The 16,770-nt window shown below is 35.6% G+C and overlaps 2 protein-coding genes across 4 annotated transcripts; both read right to left on the reverse strand.

Moving 5' to 3' along the window:
* Nucleotides 1–1,741: 1,741 nt before the first annotated feature.
* On the reverse strand, nucleotides 1,742–9,805 carry LOC129310960 (uncharacterized). 3 transcript variants are annotated; one of them, XM_054952865.1, is made up of 2 exons: nucleotides 9,697–9,805; nucleotides 1,742–2,893 (listed from the first exon to the last, which is right to left on the reverse strand). In XM_054952865.1, the coding sequence occupies exon 2, from the start codon at nucleotides 2,872–2,874 to the stop codon at nucleotides 1,963–1,965; it is 912 nt and encodes a 303-aa protein (XP_054808840.1). In that variant the 5' UTR covers nucleotides 2,875–2,893; nucleotides 9,697–9,805; the 3' UTR covers nucleotides 1,742–1,962. The 3 variants fall into 3 exon arrangements, with proteins under 3 accessions (XP_054808840.1, XP_054808837.1, XP_054808839.1); XM_054952862.1 differs by lacking the exon at nucleotides 9,697–9,805 and adding an exon at nucleotides 8,197–8,217; XM_054952864.1 differs by lacking the exon at nucleotides 9,697–9,805 and adding an exon at nucleotides 3,817–4,141.
* A 2,156-nt stretch (nucleotides 9,806–11,961) lies between these two features.
* LOC129311545 (elongation factor G-2, chloroplastic) lies at nucleotides 11,962–15,967 on the reverse strand. Its single transcript, XM_054953882.1, has 4 exons — nucleotides 15,602–15,967; nucleotides 13,563–14,977; nucleotides 12,937–13,449; nucleotides 11,962–12,230 (listed from the first exon to the last, which is right to left on the reverse strand). The coding sequence occupies exons 1-4, from the start codon at nucleotides 15,861–15,863 to the stop codon at nucleotides 12,063–12,065; spliced, it is 2,358 nt and encodes a 785-aa protein (XP_054809857.1). The 5' UTR covers nucleotides 15,864–15,967; the 3' UTR covers nucleotides 11,962–12,062.
* Between the last annotated feature and the right edge of the window lie 803 nt (nucleotides 15,968–16,770).

Below are 16,770 nucleotides of genomic sequence, written 5' to 3' on the forward strand. Positions count from 1 at the left end.
GAATATGACCTAAAAGACCACTAGAAATTAAATGATGCATTTTACTCAAAGAAGGTGAGCAAGATGATAATGCCATAAGTCGAGAGAAAAAATCAAGAGAAGAGGATGTGGAGGCAGCACACAATGTGGGAGCAATGGTCTTAGGTAGGTGCATTAAGGTGAGCTCGAACATACGAGCAACTTTACACCCGATCCTAACAGCCTATCCTATCTGAGAATCCATCACAACAAAACCATGTTCATTAAATAACACGTCATAACCCATATTAACAAGTTGCCAACAAAAAAAAAATGGTTAAAGCTAATGGAAGGGACAAAATATGTATCATGAATGGATAGGGAAGGCAAGAAGACAGTGCCAATATGACTAACAGGCATTTGAGAATTATTAGTAATGTGTATAGGATAAGCAGTAGAGTTAAGGGTCATAGAGGAGAAGAAATTTTCTTGACTTATCATATGATTGCAACAAGTAAAGTCAAAATACTTAGTAGATTTACTAGTGAGAGAAGATAAGGCAGTAGATAGGCTAGAGGAACTAGAGATAAGTGTGCACAGCAAAGTTTCAAGTTCAACTAAAGAAGATCCCAAAGTAGATTGAGCAAGATCACATTTTTTCAACTAAAAACAGTAATTACAATAACTTAAAGTAACAGAGATAGATTGAGCTACCTTTGAATGTTTCATTTTTTTAAAAAAAAAAGCTTACAAAAGTAAATAAAGGATAAAAAACCTAAACTAGAGATTATAGTAAAAACAGAATAACTCTTACACCAGGCAATAAATCAATGATCTAACCATTAAAAATGATGCATTGGATGTTCTATACATACTGATCAAATTTCATCACAATCTGATGGTTAATGAATCTAAAAATGCCAATTTATTAGAATTGGCTTGCAGATATGTGAAAATAGATTTGAGGTGGAACTGAACTTGTGATGAAGGATGGCAACACTGATGCAAACAAAGCTTCAAAAATTGACATATCATGAAAAAAATAATATTCTATGGCTTTGGTAACATGAAAGCCATCAAAGGTGAAAAAAATAAACAAAAAAAGATAGAAAAATGTCATATTTATTATTGATATAAACAGTACATTATATACACCAAGAAACTAGACAATACAATAATGACTAATAATTATATAGTAATATCAAATAATATTTCCTAATAATAATTGAGATATATACATAATAATAATCGAAGATATTTAGAGAATATTATAAATAACATTTATCATGCCAAACATCAAAAGATAACTATTTACATTAGTCAAGTATATATTAATTGAATATTTGTTATATTATATATGTAGCTTACGTTTGTGATAGATGATACAAGTGTAAAACGTCTTTAAACTTTTTCGTGGTACTCTTTCAAGGATCATTTTATTTAAAATATTTAAGAAATTGTGTTGAACAACATTCAAATTGTCCCAAAAAATAAACGATATTCAAATAATTAAATAAGTCACTCTTTTTAGTTAATGTGAGCAAGAATAAAAATAATAAATGTGCAAGCACAAAAATGAAATAAAAATTTGCAGACTTCAAAATCATATCTTACACAAGTTGCATCATCATAACCTTGATACAAACGGTAAAGTCCACACTCTTATTTCATTTTTTAATATGACAATTGAAATTTGCAGATGAGTATCAGTCAAAATATAAAAATATCATTCAACACTATTAACTAAAATTAACGTGAGTATTAGTGGTTCATGTTATTGAAGTGAATAGTTAAAAGTTCGATTCTCAATTATTGTGCACATTCTTTACTCTCAATACTTCTTGGAAGAGAATCTCTGCCATCAACACAGAGCTTCAGAATGTAAGACTGAACGCTAGCTTGGTATCACTTTTACAAGTAGCGCCAATTTTATGAAGAACACAATAAATACAACAAGCGTTCTAAGAATTTGCCACATAAAAATCATTCAGCTAAGACAACTTATCAGTATTTCCTTCTCCATGAGATCCACTTCAGTTTAAGCTGATACCACAAAGGGGATATTCCCAGAACACCTCGCGCAAGCCTTGGATCAAACACATCAAATTGAACCCTACTCAGAGAATCCAACAGAATCTGCGCAGGCACTGCTGGTAGAAGCACTGGAACAGCTTCAGATGGCACACTTTCAGCTAATTTCCTCGCTTTCTCTAAATGTGCATTCGCCACAGAGGCCATCTCAAAAACTACATCACAGAGACCCCCACGAGAATCCAAGCGCATTTCTTCTCTACCTCCCTCCTTAACTATCAGTCCATGTTTTGATGCCACTTTAGCCGGAATATAAGAAAAATGGCGGTTGCGACTGATATGATAAGGCAGCGATTTGAGTAGCAAGAGGATGCCACTTGCCTTACCAATATGTGAGGCCGCATGATCAGCCACTGTGGATCTGATACCACCAGCTTGAAGGGTCAAGTACAGCATAGTTGATGTTGTGTCTTCAGAATATTTCTCAAGCTCTACAATAGTTTCTGGCATGTCAGTAGCCTCTCTTCTTGCATCATTGATCCGAGCTTCAACAGAACGTTTCAACCATGTCTTGCTAAGTTTGGTTTCAGCAAGAATGGATGAAAGGGCCTGTGCTGTTGGGTGTTCAATCAATTTATTGGCATATATTTTGTCTATGGCTTCTTGCCACCATACCAGGCGCATAAGACCAATCCTGGGATCAGATGCAACATCCATAGCTCTTGCTGTTTCGACATTCAAGGCACGTAGCACAAATGCAGCCTTCCGCATCGATGGAGGGAGTTCAAGAAGACATAGATAATGATGATAGTCATAGCTTCGCACTTGTTGTACGCAATAGGAGAAAGCTGCCCTTGAGCTGCTAGATGCAGAAGCACCATTCATTAAATCTTCACCAGGGTGCCTGCAGATAAAAGCTAAATTGATGACAATGATACAAGAAAAGCAAAAATAAATTATCCGAAGCAGAATTCATGCCATGGTGAATTAGATATTTAAAATGAAAGTAACAAGTGTTTTTTATTTTTTTTTCCCCTCTTTTGGGCCAACTAAGTACCATGAAGTTAAAGAAAGAAGAGTAGAGGTGAACCAAAAAACAGAGAATAAATATACTAGTTACTACTTGGAGTGTCAAGAACCAAAAGTTCTGCATAGTGAGCTAAACCAGCCACATTACCAGCAAACATAATCAAGCCAAGCACAACCCCTGCTGATCACCACTACTGACAAATTTCATCAAGGGCTTGACTTCCTCAAATGAATGAATCATACTAGACTATGAAATACCGATACAGGTACAAGCATAGGAGACGATACGCACGATATGCAGACATAGCAATTTTCAAAATTTTTTTGTCATATAAATAATTAAATATTAAATATTTAGATACATACATATTTTTAATTTTATAATTTCATATTTAAAGTTAAAAAATATAATTTTAAAAAGTCCAACGTCATCACAAAATACAATATAATAAAGAGTCAAGCACAAGCACTTGAGCAGTAAAATGACTGATTTTAATAGGAAGAGAGCTAATTAAAATTTAAAATAAATCAAAGGTTAACTCAGTAAAATAATCTATCAAAATAAAAAAATAAATAAATCAACAACATTATTACAGTAACAATCAATAAGTTAGTAAAATTTAAACATTTCTGGCCAAAAAAACAGCAGCATTTAAAAAGGACTATTAAATATTAACAGTCAGCTATACCCAGAGAACATGGACATCGAGGACTTGAAGTTGAATATATGGGAACGCCAAATGTGAAGCGTCAAACGGAAGAACGAAAAGGCACCGGAGAAGAAGATGAAGAACTTACCTCGGACTCGGAGAGACAGAGCGACGGAATCACAGGCTGAAAAGACAGAACGCCTTGACTGAAGAATCACCGTCACTGAAGAGACAGAGCTCGAAGTGACTGAAGAGAGAGAGGGCCGTGACTGAAGAAGCGCCGTGAGCCTTGACTAAAGACGGACGATAGAGAGACAGAGCGAAGCTCACGCGAGTCGCGACGGATTTTGGGAGTGAAAGGGGAAAGGATCGACTGTACGAAGCTTAGGGCATCTGATTTCTGGAAATGACAAAAAAAACAGACCAAAACGCTGCGTTGCGGGTACAACCTGTGTGCGCCCGTGTTTGAACGTGTCCGACTGAAATTAAAAAGCGGGCTGCGACTGGATCAAAGTTTTCACAAGGTTAAAATATTCTAGAAGTAATGATTCAAGATAATTAAAAAGACATTAGAATCTTTTAAAATATATTGGTATAACCTTAAAAGATCTAAATATTTTTAGAATAATATAAAAAGCATTTGAAATATCTAGATTATTCTAGAGATAACCTTTTCTTGTATATTCTAAAATTTTTCTTGTAAATATTAAGATATTTTTTGTAAATATTTCTAAAAATAGAATGTACACCATAAGATCGAATCAATCCCAACCATCATTAAGGAGGTGGGAATTTTCTAGAGAAAGGGGAGGCCTATAAATGCCCTCTCATCCCTCATTTCTAACAACTCAAGCTAAGTAATAAAGCTCTCAAGTTTATTCACTCAAACTCTCTACTCTCTACTTGTACATATAACTCTCTAAGTTCCTTTGCCTACTTTGTGGGTTCAGTTGACTTAGTCACGATCAAGAGGTTGATCAAGCTAAAGCCAGCACGATTTAAGGAACGAGAAGTTCCAAGACCATGACAACATGGTATCAGAGTCAAGATTCGAGGGAGCCATGGTTTCAGTGGATAATCGTAGGCAAAAATGTAAGGTGTGACTGAAGAGACTCTTGCTCATGTGGAAGAGAGGGGAAGGGAATCCTAACCTCTATACCAAGATGGCAAGAAGGCACGAAGCACTAGTAAGGTACATTCAGAAGACCTTACTGTACTCTCTATAAGAATCGATGCTTTAGAGAAGGCTATGAAAGAAATGATGGGTAGAGTAGAGAACGTTGAGGGTGACATGGGTATGTTGGAGAACCACACTCTCAAAAAACTTAAAAAGGGTGAAGAGTTGTGTGGATGCCTTGCAAAACTCAAAGGATCAACGGGAGGATGCTGTGAAATCCTTTGAGGTAAAGGTGATGGAGGCTATCACCACAATGCAACAACAACTCAACACTCTCAAGACTTTCTTAAAGACAAAAGGAAGGAATCCACTATTAGATGGAAATAGTGGAATCAGGGAAGTGAGGATGGATCTTCCCAAACTCAAGGAATTTAAAGGTATACAGGATGCCCAAGAAGTGGAGAACTTCTTATGGCAGATGGATCGCTATGCCGACACCTTGGGAATAACAGATGATCAAATTAAGGTACGTACTGTTGCTTACTTTCTTACCAATAATGCAAGGTTATGGTAGTGAAGGAAGCATGCAGACATAGAGAAGGGGCTTTGTACCATCAACACTTAGGAAGATTTTAAGGAGTTAAAGAGACAATTCTATTCGGAGAACGTGGTCTATGTAGCTCGCAAGAAGTTGAAAGCTTAAACATAAAACCACTATCTTGGACTATGTACAGAAATTCACCTCTTCAACTCTTCAGATTCCAAATCTGAGTAGTGAAGAGGGTCTTTCTACTTCATTGATGAATTCAAAATTGAGCCAAGCATGAGTTGCAGCGACAATGCATCAAGACCATCTATGAAACCATTGTAGTCGCCGAGAGTTTCTCAGAGCTTCAAAGGGAAAGAGGTGAGTCTCCTAAGAATAGATTTCCTAACCCTAATCTTGAGAATGGTGGGGGAGGAAACGATAAAGGGACAAACCTTGAAGGAAAGGCGATGAATAAGGGAGACACTGGGAAGGGATCCCAGACAAAGCAGAAGGAGAAGAGAAAACTTCACTGCTTTGTATGTCAAGGCTCTCATAGGATGAAGGATTGCTCAAAGTTGGGGTCATTATCTGCTATGGTGCAAAGGCAGGAGGCACAAGAGGAAGAGAAAAATCCTAGGATAAGATCAATTCAACTCCTCAACACTTCTAAAACCCAACCTTAACAAGGCAATAGGTTGAAGCATGTGAAGGCTAAATTAAATGGGAAGCCTATCAACATCATGGTGGATACTGGAGCCGATCACAACTTTATTTCTCCAAAAGAGGCCAAGAGGGCAGGTCTCAAAGTTGAAAAAAAGGGAGATTTATTGAAAGTTTCTAATTCTCCTCCTCAACCCTTAGTTGGCATTGCTCTAGGGGTCGAGCTATGTCTTGGGGACTGGCATGGAAAGGTAGATTTCTCAGTTGCTTATATGGACGACAACAAGGTGGTACTTGGTTTGGAGTTCATGCGGAAGGTAAAAGCCTTTATCATGCGATATCATAATATATTCTGCATTCTCGAGGGAGGAGTTGCTCGCACGGTAACTTCAGAGAGTGGATTTTCACGATTATCAACCATGCGAGTATTAAAGAAGAATAACCTGTCAAGAAGGCCAAGAATGATCTCATCTCATGGGGAGATGAATCGTAACAAAACCAAGAAAAAGAAGGATCCTTGTGAGAGGAATCCTAAGTACATGAATCAAGTCAGTGACGAGGACATCACTAGATTAGGTGGGGGAGAATATGACGAGGTCAAAGTTTTCACGAGGTTAAAATATTCTAGAAGCTTTTGGAATGATCCAGGACAATCAAGAAGGCACCGGAGTCTTTGGAATATGTTGGTATAACCTCAAAAAACCTAATATCTCTAAAATAGTATAGAAAGCACTTGAGGTATCTAGACTATTCTAGGGATATCCTTCTCTTATACATTCTAAAATTCTCCTTGTAAATATTAAGATATTTCTTGTAGATATTTCTAGAGATAGAATGTATACCGTAGGATCGAATCAATCCCAACTGTCCATTAAGGAGGTGGAATTTTCTAGAGAAAGGGGAGGCCTATAAATAACCCCTCACCCCTCATTTGTAGCAACTCAAGCTAAGTAATAAAGCTCTCAAGTTCATTCATTCAAACTCTTTACTCTCTACTTGTACATATAGCTCTCTAAGTCCCTTTACTTACTTTGTGGATTCAGCTAACTTAATCACGATCAAGAGGTTGATCAAGTTAAGACCAGCACGGTTGAAGGAAAGGGAAGTTCTAAGGCCGTGACAGGGCGCTCAGCTTCTGCGTCCTGAACGTGTGTCCGTATCTGACACGGACGTGGCAGCATTTTGCACGTATCCGTGCTTCCTTTAGCGTTGTTGGCCACCAAATTCTTTGCATCTTTAAAGATTTATGCTAAAACAGTAAAATGCACTCTTTCATGATGACTTTCAATAAGTTAAGCTTGACCGATACTTGATCTTACTTTTTAAATGTCAACTTAGCCTGGTTCCTAGATTACCACCCTATTTCCCATTCATATCATAGTTCTGTTTATAGACAAAGACTGCACATGCTTTCTCTTTTACTCACACTCACATTAAGGAAATACTTAAAAGTTGAAAAAAAAAAAAACGCATGAGTATAATTAGGATAGTAGTCATCCACCTATCACTTTTTTGTGTTGTGTAACTTGGTAATACCTATCAACAGAGCAACCAATTTAATACGTATCAGTAGTATATAGAAAGTTATACCCACATGAATTTGTACAAAGAAAATCAGCTCAAGAAAGAAACTGAAAAGCCAGCCAGGTTGTTATAACTGATAGCTTACCTCCTAGTTTAAGTGAAAATAATCATTAACAACTTATATCAGAAAATGAGGTAAAATTTTGTTTACCACTATTGCTAAAATGCATTATCAAATCCACAATTAGCTTCATCTATATTCCCATATGGACAGGAAAGAGAAAACAGAGATAACATTATACAGGGCTGATATTAATGAAGACTTTATCATCATTCTCAAAAGGAGGGGCAACTGAATTAAAATGAAGTGGAAAGAGGAGAAGCCCAGTACATTCATCTTTATCACAGACTCAAAATGGATATCAATCAAATAGCCCATCCTCTATGTAACAGGCTCAACAAGTTCTGTGAGTTCAAATGAATTCCAGTAAGTTTTGTTCATCTGGTACATGTCCTTAGACATTAAATATCACATGCCTACTCTATTTCTTAAACAAGGTGCAAGGTTATGAAGTTGAAGAAACAAGAGAAGAGGGACACCCAAAAAAAAAAAACCCTGAACAAATACCCGAGTTACTACTTAAAATGTCAAGAACAAAAAGTTCTGCACAGTAAGCTAAAGTAACCAAATCACTAACCAACATAACCAAGCCAAGCACAACCCCTGCTGATCACCACTATCGGCAAATTTCATCAAGGGCTTGACTTCCTCAAGTGAATGAATAATATGCCCAAAGCAACCCCACTAAAATCCTGCTAAACAAAACCTCTTCCAAACCTATAATGACAGGGAAACACTCAACAAACATAATTATATACTGGCCAAAATAAATTATTATTTCTTTTTCTGAACCGTGTTGGTCCGCAAAGCCGGCTTGTTTTATATATATATATATATATATATATTCATTCTGCTTTTTTCTAGGGTCCATGTCCAGTGCCTGTTTGTACACCATAGCAGTTGGGTTCCCAAAAAAGGCTTCAATGAGTCAATGCTGACTATTTAATTAACCATCTCATCCAATCTGGACGAGTAGCCCATGCAAAACAATACAGTGCTTTGGCTTTTCTATAGAACTTCTAGTATATATATAATTCTCACGCGTAAAGTAAAACCCATCCAACTGGGCAGTCAGTACACTTAACACTATTTTTCATTCAAAGGAAGTGTGTTCTATATATAAAAGAGTACATATATGTTGACTTGCATACAGTAATTGCACCATCTGCTTAAGAATTGATTTGGAACTTTCAGTAAGTTCACATTATAAATTAGAAGATAGGAATTAAAATGTCAATTTAAAAGTTCATCATCCAAAAACGTAAATGAATAAAAAAATAAATCTGGTACATGTAACAGGCTCAATAAGTTCGGAGTTCAAATGAATTCCGGTAAGTTTTGTTCATCTGGTACATGTCCTTAGACATTAAACATAACATTTCTATTCTATGAATTTAACCTAGATTTTGATGCAAATCATCCTACCAGTCCCATACGAGTCATAATGTAACCGATAATGAAGCAAAAGCAAGGAATCTAACTCTTTTTACACTTGATGGAGACTTCTATGTCTTTAGTTCTCTTGCTAGCAGCAAGCTGCCTTATGAAAACCAGCAAGTCATGAATTGGTGGGATATAATCTGAATTCTCAGTAAGAGAAAATTTCTTATCTTACATGAACTATTAACTTAGATGCTGCAGGCTGCTTAATCTTGTAGTGGCTATCAAGAGCGCAACCATGGTTAATAGTCTGTGTGTGTAGAAAGTAATAGCAACAATCAGTACAACTATGATAGCATTTTGATCAATGAGTGAAAGTCTGAGCTCAGACCACTTTATATAAAGAATGAAGAGCAAGTATTCGACACAGGAAGTTAGATATGCATACTCATACATGGAAATCATGAATCACGCGACATGAGAGTTTAGATGGAGGGCGTATGGCTTTGCGGAATGGCAACAAACATTATGAAGGCATTCCAACGGATTTCGTTTCCCTCAGACATTCTTAATCACTACTGGTACAGACTATGAAAGAAATGCAGATACTTGAGAAGACAGCAAATAACAACTAAAAACACATTTCAATGAAGAACAATCGAAGATTAAAAACATGGCTCGGAAGATGTTTGCTTACAGTGTTGGGGTGGCACCACACCTCTTTTAGGACTCACGATCCATTCTTGCGGGAGAGTGAACAAACAAATAAAAGGGGGCGAAGCGGAAAATGTTGGGCCTTGGGGCCCTCTTTGCACCTCATCAAAGTTGGATTGAGATTCAACTGTGCATGTTTAAAAATTTATTCAAAAAACATATAAACTCTAATTTATAAATCATGCTGAGTGTATAATTGATTTTGAATTTTTGGATGTACAAAGATGATTGGATATTTTTAAGAAATTTTAATTTTAATTTTAATTTTATAATTGATTTAATGGGATTTTGAATATTTTCAAGAAAAATCAAAATTTTGAATTTTGACATGTTTAAATATATTTTTACAAGATGATGGTTTTGGCTTCTTAAATTGATTATACTTCTTATTAACATGCACAGAGACCTTATTCTTTTGTTTTTTTTTTTCCTGAAATGAAATCTGAAGTCTGCACTGAGTTGCTTGAACTTCATATTTTATATCAGGTTGATGCATATACATGTATAAATTGAAAATAGTTCTCGCAATTTCGGGATTTAAAGATATTAGAAAAAAAATATATTTAAAAATGTATGTGTATTATCAACTATAGAAGATTCAAATTTTATGGATAGAATCCGGTCAAAAAGAATTCATGGATATAAAAATATTTCATTTAATATTAATTAATCATTAAATTAATGGAAATGGAATCATAAAAATAAAATAAAAGTATTTGTTGTATAATTCTTGATTTGAGAGGAGGTTTACATAGATTTTAAAAATAAAATAAGAGAAACTGTAATTAAAGCAAAATAGATGATAGGTATAGTACATATTGTACCCTAACTTTTGGAAATTTATATTGGAATTTATTTGTAATTTAGGTATAGTGACTACTTAAAAATAGAAAATGACTACTTCTATTGGGCAAATGATTAAAACCTAATAGCAAGTGAAAAAAAATAGCAAAAAAAGTACTTGTAATTTATTATTAGATTTCAGTCATTTATTTGTCTAAGAGGAGTTGTCAGTTCCTATTCTTAAGTATTATCTATCCTCTATATGTTGCATTTTATTTATGGGAAAAAATGGCAAGAAGATACTTGTAATGTATTACTAGATTTTAGTCATTTGTCTAAAACAAAGTTGTCATTCTTTATTTTTAAGTAGCTCCACATGTTTCATTTTAAATTAGGAGCAAATTTGTCGTTCTGCCAAAAGCCAATATGCTAAAAAGGCCCCAAGATTACATGATAATCATCACATTTTGTAGTATTTCTTTATTAGTTGCATATTTAAGGAGTATATTTTTTTTTATCATTCTTCCTTTTTTTAAAAAATGATTAAGAGTTATTTTTATCCTTCAACTTTACCTGAATGATTAGTGAGTACCTTAGAAATTCACTCAAATAAGGGTTTAGTATGTCCCTCAACGTTAGAAATTCACTCTCTCAATACTCTTGACGTTAATTCACTATATCTTCATTGTTAATAAGCCTTACACTCCATTTTTTTTAAATATTTTTTATTATAAAATTTTGAATTAATAGTCATTTTTACCCTTCAACTTTACTTTAAATTATCAATGGCACCTTAAACTCAAATATTTTATAATTAAAATATATTAAAAAATTGTAATGTGAAGTCCACTAAAAATGAAGATAGTGAAAAAACCACAGATGATGAGAGAGAAACTCTTTAATGTTGAAGCGATAAAATTTAAATAAAGTTGAAAAAAAAAATTAACCTTTAATCCTTTAAAAAAAATGTATCCAAATTTAAATAATGTTTCAGTAACTAATTTTTTATTTAAACTTTAGTTTGGAAACTCTGGTTTGTGAAATTTTTAATTTTTTTTTTTGGTGCAACAAAATCTTAATTTTGCAAACACTAACCAAAACAACGGCTTCTCAAAATGGAATTCAATTGCAAATTACATGCAATCCAAACAGATTTGGATATCTCCACGTTTTCTGTTTCCTTTTCTTCACCTCATTCCATTTCTATCCTTTGGATTAAAAATTGCATGGTTGAGGTTTAATATTTCATAAGATTATCATTATAATATCACATAGTTAAATAAATTCAAACTAATGAAAATTGACCTGGATAATTTACACTGGTGGATTAACTTGAGCCGAAAGATTGAAAAACAGATTTTCCTTTTGCCTAAAGCCAGTTCTATCTGAGTTGAAGGGAAAATAGCTTTTCTATGTTTTTTTTTTTTAATAATTGTCATCTAACTTCACACTGGAAGAGGAAAAATGACAATAAAAAATAAATTAAAAAACTTGTAACTATTGGACAACACAAACTGTTGAAGAAAAATTGTTCCTCCTCAAGAGGAGACGAAGGAAAATAATACATTAAGCAGCAACTTCTTGCTCCTTTGAGGCGAGTTGGTTTTGGATGTGCTGAGGCACAACATCAAACTTGGCCAATTGCATTGTGTAAGACGCACGACCCTTGGTCATCCCTCTCAGTGTACTCACATACTGAAACATCTCAGCAAGAGGAACCAAGGCATCAACTACCTGTGGTCAAAAGGAAGTAACAATTGGTTAGTCCAACCCTCAGTAACAATAATGGTCCAAAAGTTATAATTGTGTCAAAAAAAAAAAAAAGCATCCATTTGGCAGGGATACGAAGATGAGATTCTTGGACTTGTAGTGAAAGCCGCAATAGTTGCATAAGATTCTGAATTTTTAATCTAAGAGGCAGTTTAGTTGCTGAAAATAATGGGAATGGAATGGATTAAAGTAATAAACACAAAGTAAATGTGGAAAGGAGATAGGTCAACCATGCTCATGAGAGGAAAAAGAAATTTAGTTCATAAAGTTGGAAATCATGATTCATAAGTTTGCGAAGGACGTGATGATTTTCACATTTGTGGTATTGGGTTTTTCCATGGAAAAAATGATAACAAGATAGATGTTCAGTCATCAACTTATCATGTTAAAATGGAGACTTTATTTTGTTTTCATTTCTTTAATCCATTCTATTCTTATCATTTCCAATAACCAAACAGCCATAAGTAAAATTTAGGCAAAGACTAAATAGGCATAATGACAACGAGGCAGCTGAATTGACTACTATCACTTACCATCAAAATTAGCATATGTACTTACTAGAGACAAACAGCCAGGTAAAGTTAACCAAAGAATTAGCATAAGTACTTTGTTGTCATCCTTCAAAATTAACAGAACAATCCAATACAGAGAATCAGGTTGATTGACATACCTTTAGGCCACCAGGTTTGTCACCAAAACTGTTGATCTGGCCTCTTCTTGAGTTGAGATCACCGATAACATCTCCTAGATGATCTTCAGGAGTAACCACTTCAACTTTCATAATTGGTTCAAGCATCCTTGGTCCAGCTTTTCTCATTCCATCCCGGAAAGCTCCTCTTGCTGCCAACTGGAATGCCAGGACGCTTGAATCTACATCGTGGTAAGATCCATCTACAAGCACCGCACGTACATCAACAACTGGAAATCCAGCAAGTACCCCATTGCACATACACTCCTCCAATCCTTTCATCACTCCAGGAATGTATTCTTTAGGTACAGCACCTCCTTTGATCTCACTCTTGAACTCATAGCCACTACCTGCCTCCAAAGGTTCAAAACGAACAGTGACATCAGCAAATTGACCTTGTCCTCCTGACTGTTTCTTGTGCACATACTTCACTTCTGAGACTTTGGAAATGCTTTCCCTGTAGTTCACTTGGGGTGCACCAACATTAGCTTCCACCTGCATTCAAAAATCTGACAGTTTAGACAATTATTTCAATCATATATAATACCAATATAAGAAAATGAAGAAGGGAGGGGAGAAAAAGGAAAAGAAATAGTCAAAAATATAACCTTAAATTCTCTCTTGAGTCGATCAACAATGATTTCAAGATGCAATTCTCCCATTCCTTCAATCACCGTCTGGTTAATCTCTTCATCCCTGGAGAAGTGGAAAGAAGGGTCTTCTTGGGCAAGCTTAATTAAACCAGTTGCCATCTTGTCAACATCAGCTTTAGTTTTGGGCTCAATGGCAACCTTTATCACAGGATCAGGGAAGTCCATGCGCTCAAGCACAATAGGACTATCAGGGTCACACAACGTTTCACCTGTAATAGTATCTTTCAAACCTGCAAGAGCAATAATATCACCTGCTAAAGCTACTTTAACATCCTCCCTGCTGTTTGCATGCATTTCCAGAAGCCTGCCAATTCTCTCCTTTTTCCCTTTGTTTGCATTGAGTACATAAGACCCTGCACTTAGCTTTCCAGAATACACCCTCACAAATGTAAGGGAACCAACAAATGGATCACTCATGATCTTAAAAGCTAATCCAGAAAACGGCTCATCATCACTTGCTTTCCTTTCTATTGTCACTTCTGGGTTTTCAGGATCAGTTCCCTTCATGGGTGGCAACTCAATTGGTGATGGTAGATAATCCACAACAGCATCAAGCAGCGGTTGAACCCCCTTGTTTTTGAAAGCTGAGCCACACAGTACTGGCACAAATTGTCCAGATATGGTTCCCTTCCTAATCAAGTTTTTGATGGTTTGCTCATCTGGTTCATTTCCTTCCAGATAGCTCTCCATGGCTTGATCATCCAAATCAACTATTGTTTCAATCATCTGGGATCGATAATCCTGAGCCAACTCTTGAAGATTGCTAGGAATATCTTCATAAGAAAACTTGGCACCTAACTCTTCTCCAGACCAAACTATAGCTTTCATTTTTACAAGATCAACAACTCCCTGAAAGTTATCTTCCGAACCAATTGGAATCTGAATTACAAGTGGTTTAGCACCCAAGTTTGTCACTATCATATCTCTTGTTCGGAAGAAGTTAGCTCCAAGACGGTCCATCTTATTAACAAAACAAATACGTGGAACCCCATATTTATCAGCTTGTCTCCACACAGTTTCTGATTGTGGTTCCACACCAGCAACACTATCAAACAAGCATATAGCTCCATCCAACACCCTAAGAGCACGCTCCACTTCCAGAGTGAAGTCAACATGACCAGGAGTATCAATTATGTTGATCCGGTGTTTATTCCAAAATGTAGTTGTTGCAGCGGAAGTTATGGTAATCCCTCTTTCTTGTTCTTGTTCCATCCAGTCCATCGTAGCTGTTCCCTCATGCACTTCTCCAATTTTGTAGTTTCTTCCAGTATAGTAGAGAACTCGCTCGGTTGTGGTTGTCTTTCCAGCATCAATGTGTGCCATGATTCCAATGTTGCGATAGTCTTTCAACAGAACAGCTCGACTTCCATCTGAGGAGAAATTTAAGAGGCCATCGTGTTTGTGTTATTTGATGCATTGTCACTTTAAAAATATGAATCTAAACTACTCTAAAATTCAATAGAATAAGAGTTCACCAGCGGCATTATGAAGATAACAACCATTTTGCTAAAGTCAAATAAAAAAAGGCCATGCTATTAGCAGTGGCCCAGTTGAAACATTCACTAAAGAACGTATATATGTTCCTTCCAGTGATTTTCTCTGGCAAAAGGAGTTCTTTCCTTTCTACAGAACTTCAAAGACAGTCATACAATATAACTTTATGAAATTCCAGGTGTACCTAGAAATTTCAAACATGATTGACATTTTACGTCCACAGAACGGATAAATATATCAAACAAGATTACATGACCAAACATAAAAGATTCAAGTTACTGACGATGAGAATAAGTATGAAGAAAGAGGATCATAATGAACAACCTAAGGTAATCAGAACCATTCACTTCAAATCGTTTCATAATTCAAGTTAGATAAATAAAGCAGAAACGAAGGCCAGACATCCCATAAAATTAATCAAATATCCAAGCAGAATAGAGAATTGAAAGAAAAATTAAGGAGTTCAAGCATGAAAGATGACTGAAACCAGGGAAACAGACCTTCGGCGGCCATGGCGAAAACAGACAAGTTTCTTCTGCTCCGGTGGCGTAAATATGAGAGCTGGGAAGATTTAGACTTAATTGGAGAAGCTCCAAAGAACTGAGAAAGAGAAGAAGAAGTGAGAGAACGAGAGGGTAGAGGGCGAACAGCCATGAAACGAAGTGGATAGATAGAGGTTGGCTTCCTCTGAGAGCCATTTAAATTGCGTAGAGAGGAAGCTGAAGCTGAGGTCGCCGTCGCTCTGAGAGACTCCATCGCCATATTGCCGGAAAAGATTGCTTTTCGCTGATTGTGTTGTTGGCTCACTCCCCCTCTTCCCCCTCTTGCTCTCCGTTCGGGTGGCTCAAGGGATAACGATATAGTAAACGAGCAAGCTTGAGACCTTCTATTCACCCAAGCAATCTCGAGCGTTCATTTTATTCTTTTTTCTTTTCATTAAAATAATTAATAATTAAAAATAATTAAAAGAATTATAATTACAATGTTCACCCCTCATTCAGAAGAAACCACGGAATCACTTCAGGGCCCTGGGACATCTTTTTTTTTTTTTTTTTTTGGGTGATGGCCTCACGTATATTTATAATTTATAATTTTATAATTAGTTTTCCGTTATTTGTTTTCAATGGAGGCAGACTAGAGCAACGTGGAAACAGCTTAACCAGGAGCACTCAAGGCTGCTACTGCTTCAGACATTTCCATGAGTCTTAGTTTTAACTTCATCAAACAAATTGGAGATTATGCTAGCCGATCTGATTTTCTGGATTGTTGAAGTTATCTCCGTTCTCTGAAGGACTCTGGACAAGAAAATTGATTTTCTAAAGGGATTCATTATTTTAATCTATAGTATTTAAAATATAAGAAACTCTATCATTCATTATGCTCACAAGCTTGATCTTTACCAAGCTATTTTGAATTATCTTCATTCATATTTCTTCCTAAAACATGTTTGTCAACGAAATTGATATGGATGCATGTGGAATCAGTGCCTCTAACGGCTCATCAAGATTGTGGAATCTATTGGGAGAATGACAAGTAAGGGCCATAATGAGATTAATGTCAAATTAAGATTTTTTTTTCAAAATTTTAGTATTGAAATATAAAAGATGAGTATTAAATTTAGGAATTTTAGTTGTAAAGAGATCCTAACTTAACATTAACATTTTTTTAG

Source organism: Prosopis cineraria, unplaced genomic scaffold (assembly GCF_029017545.1).
Source record: "Prosopis cineraria cultivar Desert tree isolate PC_DT_omini unplaced genomic scaffold, ASM2901754v1 PC5, whole genome shotgun sequence".
Classification (NCBI taxonomy): Eukaryota; Viridiplantae; Streptophyta; class Magnoliopsida; order Fabales; family Fabaceae; genus Prosopis; species Prosopis cineraria.